Genomic DNA, 7,896 nt, shown 5'->3' with positions numbered 1-7,896 from the left:
GTAATCGGGTTTGTTTGGTTTGATAAAGTTAATAAACTTATTTATTGTGGGTTGAAAATCCTATGTACTCACCAGGTTTCCCAACCTGACCCACTCAGTTTATTTATATCACAGGTGTTAATATGAAGTCACATTACACTGAGAGATTAAGGATATATAAATCACTAATGATAATGAATGTAAGTTCTGTATATGTTTATGTTTCTTTATTGACGATGACATCCCAAATGTTTTAAAATGAATAAAAATACTTTTCTTCGGAAATGCTTTGATAACGTATTTATCATGTTTTACTGAGAACAAATTCCGCAACATTTTTATTAAAAGAGGTACTCTGATTTTTATAAAGCATAAACAGAAATCGGTCTTTTCTGACAGTGAAAATGGGGATGTCACAGTGTATGTTTATGCTAGTATGAATCGTTAGGGTTGTTGTGATGATCCTCTAGAACAAATGCGGGTATGTGTATGAGCCCGTACTATGGAAGCACATGACCCGTACGCATAACAGGGAAGTCACCACCCCTAGGGCTTTATTGGGAGTTGGTTCCCTATTTTGATATGTGTGTTATCTGATGTTCCCTGGTTTATTTTCAGTATGGTGACGACGAGGCGAGTTGAGACTGGGTCTGGAACAGGATCAAGAGCTGGCGGTCAGGGTGGGTCAGCTACGTTCGATGACATGATTAGGGAGATTCTTCATAAGGAGGTTGTGGCTATTGTTAGGGGTCAGATATCAGAGTTATTTGGGTCTATTAATACCATTAATACAACGATGATGGAGTTCTTTGATGATAGATACACAGCTGTCGCTGAGACTGCCGCTGCTGCAGCCTCAACAGCTGTTGCAGCTGTAGGTGTTGGACCGAGTCGGGTTTTTCAGTATCGGGACTTCGACAATACGAAGCCCCCGAATTTTGATGGAGTTCAGGAGCCGATTGTAGCCATGAGGTGGCTATATGATGTCGAGGGATGCTTTTTCACTTGCTCTTGCCTAGCTGACCAAAAGGTCAGGTGCGCTCTGAACCTCCTGAGGTCCGGAGCAAAGGATTGGTGGAGGCTTGTTGCGGGATCATACTCTGCTGAGCAGAGGATTGCGGTATCTTGTGATCAGTTCATGAAGATGTTTTGTACCCGGTATGTGACACGTCCGTGTCTTCTATAAGAAATGGAAAGAATTGAGAGAATGATTCTCAAAGCCAAGACCTTTTAAGTGGAATACATCTGTCTTACCAGTGAACCAACCAATATTTTTTTAACTAATGCTACTTTATAAAACACCTGACTTTTTAACATAAAGTACACCTAAAATTTTCGCCTTTTTAAATTTATAAAGTCACCCGGTTTACATTTATGCTAACCAACTAGATACAAATATTTATCATCAATGATCATACATGAACATATGTGATGAGATGATTTGAGTCAAGCGCTACAAACCTCATACTTCTCTATCAAGTCTACCTGAACATGAAAGACATACATCAATAAAGGATAATTTACATTAAGCTTGGTGAGTAACCACGACACAAAATATTAATTAGTTACACAACTATATATATATATATATATATATATATATATATATATATATATATATCAACAATCCATAAATCAATATAATCTCTATAGTGTTTTTCAATGAACTCGGTATACACTCGAATAGAGTGTTATTACATGATATTCTCAATAATATGCTTTTAACGATTTAAGTTGCCCGATAAGAGTCACCGATAATATTAACACCTAATCGCCTTTTTCATATTTTGGATTTCTACCTGTGTCTCGATGATCTTCTCTTCACAGTCACAAAAAAATCGAATGTAGATCGTTCACGGTTAGGCAACCACGTAAATTTATAGATATCGGTGAGAGTGGTGGAATCGCCATTGTCGGATAGTGGTAGCAAGGGTTTCGATCGGTGAATTTTGGCTGAAAAAGAGATGATACTTTTAGGGTTTTATTTGTTTAATCCTCACATGATTGCCTTTATATACATTGGCACCACTTGAAGCCTTAGGTTTAGGGGTGGTCAAAAATATCCACATCCGAACATCCAATCCGAAAAATCCGAAAATCTAATCCGAAAATACCCGAAAAATCGGATATCCGAAAATTCGGATACCCGAAATTCAGATATTCGGTTTTTCGGATTCGGATACGGATATTAAAATGTGAAAATTTCGGATATTTCGGATATCCGAAATCCGAAATATATAATATAAAAAATAGTTTTAATGCATTGGGTTTTTTCATTTGAAATTCAAAAAGACAAATTATTAACATTTTTACTTGGTACGCAAAGTGAGAATGGTATAAATGTTACATTTTTTATTTTTTATGTTGATTTTAGTAATTTGAGTTTGATTTCTCAAGATCTTCAGGTATCATGAGGTAACTTGCATTTAACCGGACCAAATGAAGTCTTATTATACCTAACAAATGCACGGAAACGTTCTTGTTCTTGGAGGGTTTATTTTCGTTATTTAAAACTAATGAAATTCGGATATCCGGTTTAATATCCGAATCCGTATCCGAAATTTCGGATACGGATTCGGATATCAATAATCAACTATCCGAATTTTTGGATATCCGGTTTTGAACACCCCTACTTAGGCTCCAAGGTTTGCTGAATAAGCTCCACAACGCATCTGGTGGCATAATAAGCAACATGTCAACGGCTTTCTTCCTACATGGCAAAGTACGTAGCAGTGGAAACCTACTAAAATAACAGTGACAATAACCCTACACTTATAGACAAAAAAAAAATCAATGCTGAAAATATTGATTTCCCCAAGTTGAGTTTTCATTCTCCACAGTTATCAGGAGGAATATAACGATTAAATCCAATACATTCGGCATATAACTGCTGTGTCCATTCTATTCAGCAGCAAAGATAAAAGGTAAAAAAAAAAAAAAAAAAAAAAAAAAAACATAGCACAACAAGAAGTTTGATGAGGTTTAGGACTAAACTTAAGACTAATAACATAATATACAACACAAGTTTCCTCTTCCTCTTTCGAATCATGTATGTATGAATATCATCAAGTTGAGCCCTCTGCTTGAAACCTCATTCTCTTTGCAGCCTTGTCATCATTCTGGTTAGATGACGATCCGGGCTTCTCTTTGGCCTCCATGGAACACCTCTTGTAAGGTTTGAATCCTGTGTGAGTGTTGTTAACATTCAGCTTCACGTTCCCCAATCCTATCGTCAGTAGCCCTTCCTCCATGTTTTTCTCACCTCTCAACATCATCCTGTTCAGGTCCAACTCACCACCACCACTATTATTATTATTATTATTATTATTATTATTATTATTATTATGTCTATCTGAAAAGCTTTGTGGCAGTACTTGTCTCGAGAACAGCGCTTGGAAAGCAAGTCGTCCCTGTAAGTCAAGTCAATTTAATTAATATTTATAAAAAAAAAAAAAAAACCCTAAATAAAAAAATACTGTAATTAGATTTGATGACTTGCCTCTTCGGAGACCTCCTTCCATGATTCGTTAGGGTTAATAGTGCTTCTACCCCCCCTAATAATACTAGCACGTGAAATAGAATCAAGATCGGGTACATCTGAAGCAGCAGCAGCAGCAGTTTCTTCCTGTTCTTTTATATTCTTCTTCTCTAAAGCATCCGTCTCAATTTCACTGCTGGAAGTCGTGTTAGAACCACAAGAAGACCGGTCAACCTGTTTGCGAACATTAACATTGGTCTCCTCCACCACCGTTCCCGTTCCCGTTCCCTTGGTGGTATCAATATCATCATCTGGATTCGATCCTGTGTTTAATTTCCCTTCTGAATCCTCCTCCTCCTCCTCCTCCTCCTCCGATGAGGAGGAGCCTGTGATCTTTTCCGGAGGAGCTTTTTCTCTTGCTTGATTTCCATCCTCGACTGTTACTGGTGGTGGTGGTGGTGGCGCGCCAAATGAAAAAGGAGTTGGAGTTGGAGTTGGGTAGAAAGGAGGACAAACAGGGAGAAGACCATGAGCCGCCCACCATGCGGTTGCTGCTGCTACAGTAGCCGCAGCAATGGACGTCATGCTAGGAGTAGAAGGAGTTTGAGTTTCCGAATTATCTCCAGAAGAAGCTTCTGTGTTTCCAGGAGGATGCCAGAACTTAGCAGCGAAGCTTGCTGCAGCATGGGCTGCAGGGTTTTGTAGCAGGGATGAAACAATGAGGCTAGAGATTGTGGATGAAACATGGAGAAATGATCTGTAACTCTCTTCTTCATTATTATTATTATGATTATCAGAAAACGGGTGGGTGAAAACAGGAGGATGGAAGGTTGGAATTGTCTGATAGCTTGAACAACATCTTGAAGCTATGTTGTTGTTGTTGTTAACAGATAGGTTGGGGTTGTGGTGTTCCAACTTTTCTTCAAGTGTCGACATCTCTTCTGTGCCTGTTGGAATACCAATAATACTTCCTTGATTTCCATCTACAACTTGTACAGGAACATGCCTTGGGTAGCTGTGCACACCATTTGTATTTGTAATTGAATTGTCATCATGATTTTGACCTTCCGGAAAGTCAAACAATGAAGATGTGTGCATGCCATCTTGATCTGATTTCTTCTGATACTTTCTGGTTTCAATGGTGGTGATGTAAGATTCGTTTGTTTCATCAAGGTTAATGTAGTCTCTAAAAACGCCTCTTGGTATTATGGAATTATCATTTTCTGATGACAATGATGCACATGGAGGTTCTTCCTTCTCCACATCCACATCCACTTGCTCACTCGTGTTTGCAATTTCTTCTTGTTTCTGTTCATGGTACTGGTATTTAAATTTTAAAGAAAAATGAGTATACTACTACTACTGTACTTACTGATCTGAATAGATAAAATAAAATAAAAATACCTCTGGGAGGTGGGGGTGGTCTATGCCAGATGGCAAAGAAGAAACTAAAGTTGGTTGATGATGATGATGATGAGTGGCATTGTCCTCCTCCTCCTTTGGATTTGGATTTGGATGATGAGTTTTGGGGCAAGTGCCAGAGCCAGTCTTTCTGGGATAAGGATAATTTGGTTTCCTTTTAGGGCGTGGGGGAGGAATTTCCATGTCAAGAGCCTGTCTTGTTGGAACTCCTTTAGCAACTGCCTCCTTCTCCAACTATTATACACATAAAAGGAAAAACAACCCTTTAAATATATATAATAATAATAATAATACAACCATATTTTACCCTAAAATCACAATCTAATTAATACTATATGCACTTCAATCAAGAACAAAAATTGATCAGCTGATACATTTATTACAAAAAGGACATGTGTGCATGTTAGTACCTATTAAGAGGATAAATAATGGAACGGAATTTTACTTGATAAGGATCTTTACAAATTTAGATATATTTTTTCCTTTATGTTGGGGGCCATCTATGGAATTAGTCTCCCCACCCTTCCACTTACCCTAGGGTATTATTGTTGTTGACGTTAAAGGATCAAAATACAAATTCTGAGTGACTAATCAAATAACCAATGATGGATCTTGGTTGACAAATAAGATCAAAAGTCTCCATCATAAAGGCAATTGTTTCCATGAGAGCAAAGCCTAAAATGACTCAATTTCTACCCTTGCCAACTTACATTAATAACAAAATCTACTTGGAAGTTCAAAAAGAAAGCTAACTAGAACACAATAACTATATTTCAAAACTGATAAGGGATATAAATTCAAATAAAGTATATATATATATATATATATATATATATATATATATATATATATATATATATATTCTCTCAATTACAGCATACATATATCAAATGCGGAAGCAGAACAAGGTATGTAGAGAACATTATCAGCAAACAACATATATATGAACAACAGTGAATTCTCATGGTGTATTTGAGATAGATCTCATGATAAAAATGAAATTATGATAATAAGAAAAACATATGCAAAAAAGTATCGACCTTTGTAAAGAATTTCTGGGCATGACTTCTGATTTGCACTGCAGTCTTGGTTCCTATGTGTTCTGTAATAACACCAAAATTGGAGGACCAAAAAGGATAAGAGAATCGCAACAAATTTTTCCACCAGGAAACTTATATATGTAATTTGCGGATACAGGAATCAAGGACCATAAGGATAAGGGTTTTAGGTTTTGGAAATTAAGGCAAGGATTGTAAAGTTATTGAACAAGTATGAAAATCCCTTGGAAAGGAAAGCCAAGATGCTGAATAAGCTGTTATACATTTGATATAACAACCTAGATACCTTCTATCCGTTGCCAAGCTCGCCCATATAGTTTCAGGGCTTCTAAAAAACTATTATGCTCTTCTTCTGTCCATCGTTCTCTTTGTTTAGTTATTGTATACGGTTTTCTTGTCTGTCATACAAGGATAACTATAAATTGATTTTAATTTACAGATAAAATGATGCATAAGATAGATGGTTTTGGTTAAAAAAGAAAAACCTTAATGTTCAATTTTTCTCCAGATGATGAGTAGGTGTCCATCGATGGACCAGCGCTGCTTCAGATCCTCTGGAACAAGTAAGGGATAGAAAAGCCTTCTTTCATCCCTCGCACCATCCAACCAGGAAAATAGCTTAGCCGTTGTAATCAACAAAACCTGATAACGTAACACTACTGCAAAAGACCAGAGATGTAACAACAGCAGAAGTCCATGAAGAGAAAGCAAGATCCAGAAACTAATTACTATTTCTGAGATCATCGATTGACTGCAAGTATGACAATTCCAACATATGAGCGATTATACGACTTATTTTTCTTATTTTCTGGATTCGATTAAAAATCAATCAAGGCGAGGAGGCATTAAAGACACACATACATACTCTCTATGAACCTGAAACAGGTAGTAGTAGTAGTAGAAGTAACAGTATAGAGAGAGAGAGAGAGAGAGAGAGAGAGAGAGAGATTTCCCTATCAGAATCCTCACCAAATTGAGCCGGATGATGCCAAAACCTTTATGAACCATGAAGAATAAGAGAGAAAAAGAAAATTTAATCACTTGTATAAAAGGAGGGAAAAGAAAACAGGATCCCCTATCAGAAAGGGCAATAAAGCCCTAGAAGAAGAAAAAAAGGGATACCTTGGAAGATACTCGCCATGGCTGAAGACAAAGGCTGAAGTTCCGATCTGGAATCTGATCAGCATGAACAGGATTCACCGGATATCTTCCATGACGACACGACCACTACGTATATACTCTGGCAATTGTTAAACCCAAATCTGAAGGATCGAAACCCGAGGAAGAAAAAGGAAAGGGGGATATGAAGAAGTAAGAAGGAAGAAGGAAGAAGAGAGTAAAAGAATAAAAGCGAAGTGAGTTGAGCCGACGAGAGACGAGAGTTTGGGGCGAAGAAGTGAGGAGAAATCTCAGCCACAACAATTTTGGGGGTGGATTATTTGCGGAGGAAAATAGAAAACTAAAGGGTTTAATTTGAGGCTGGAATCCATCCAAGCTTCACAGAGGGAGTACACGTGTCCGGAGACGAATGGTGGACAGGCTACTGTGGAGGCCCACACCCTTGCACTTTTTTTATTTGTGTTGCGAAATGAGACAGGGCAGCAACAGTGTTGAAAGGCTTGTGTGGCATCGACTGCATTTCAATACAAACTCATAAATCTCCACCACAAGTTCCTCCACTCTACAATTCCCACCACCAAATCCCGACTCTTGTTATAATTACTGTTTTATTACATCACCCGGTTAATGTTAATTCCTACGAGTTTAATGTATATTAGTTTTTAAATTACATAACAAAATAAAACTAACAATTAATTAATAAGATAGATTGAAATAGAATAAATACAATTATATTCATTACTTCATATATATATATATATATATATATATATATATATATATATATATATATATATATATATATATATATATATATATATGTTTTCACTATTTATTGTG

General features: G+C 36.9%; 1 protein-coding gene across 6 annotated transcripts; it reads right to left on the bottom strand.

Moving 5' to 3' along the window:
- Positions 1-2,788: 2,788 nt before the first annotated feature.
- LHY (Homeodomain-like superfamily protein) lies at positions 2,789-7,355 on the bottom strand. 6 transcript variants are annotated; one of them, XM_079032484.1, is made up of 8 exons: positions 7,060-7,355; positions 6,907-6,932; positions 6,423-6,596; positions 6,224-6,335; positions 5,920-5,981; positions 4,862-5,113; positions 3,479-4,765; positions 2,789-3,389 (listed from the first exon to the last, which is right to left on the bottom strand). In XM_079032484.1, the coding sequence occupies exons 3-8, from the start codon at positions 6,462-6,464 to the stop codon at positions 3,045-3,047; spliced, it is 2,100 nt and encodes a 699-aa protein (XP_078888610.1). In that variant the 5' UTR covers positions 6,465-6,596; positions 6,907-6,932; positions 7,060-7,355; the 3' UTR covers positions 2,789-3,044. The 6 variants fall into 6 exon arrangements, with proteins under 6 accessions (XP_078888610.1, XP_078888608.1, XP_078888612.1 ...); XM_079032482.1 differs by having other exon boundaries at positions 3,479-4,777; positions 6,423-6,688; positions 7,060-7,354; XM_079032486.1 differs by having other exon boundaries at positions 3,479-4,777; positions 6,224-6,352; positions 7,060-7,354.
- Between the last annotated feature and the right edge of the window lie 541 nt (positions 7,356-7,896).

Source organism: Lactuca serriola, chromosome 3 (assembly GCF_051521515.1).
Source record: "Lactuca serriola cultivar US96UC23 chromosome 3, Lser_US96UC23_V15, whole genome shotgun sequence".
NCBI lineage: Eukaryota > Viridiplantae > Streptophyta > Magnoliopsida > Asterales > Asteraceae > Lactuca > Lactuca serriola.
Note: the sequence above shows the minus strand (reverse complement) of the source record. Positions and strands in the feature narration are given on the sequence as shown.

Excerpts from the sequence above, each read along its gene's own strand:
- LHY (XM_079032482.1), bottom strand. The coding sequence starts at position 6,464 with ATGGACACCTACTCATCATCTGGAGAAAAATTGAACATTAAG. Across the intron at positions 5,114-5,919 it reads CCCAGAAATTCTTTACAAAG|TTGGAGAAGGAGGCAGTTGC; the intron begins GTCGATACTTTT and ends TGTGTATAATAG. Across the intron at positions 3,390-3,478 it reads GGAAGGAGGTCTCCGAAGAG|GGACGACTTGCTTTCCAAGC; the intron begins GCAAGTCATCAA and ends CTTGACTTACAG.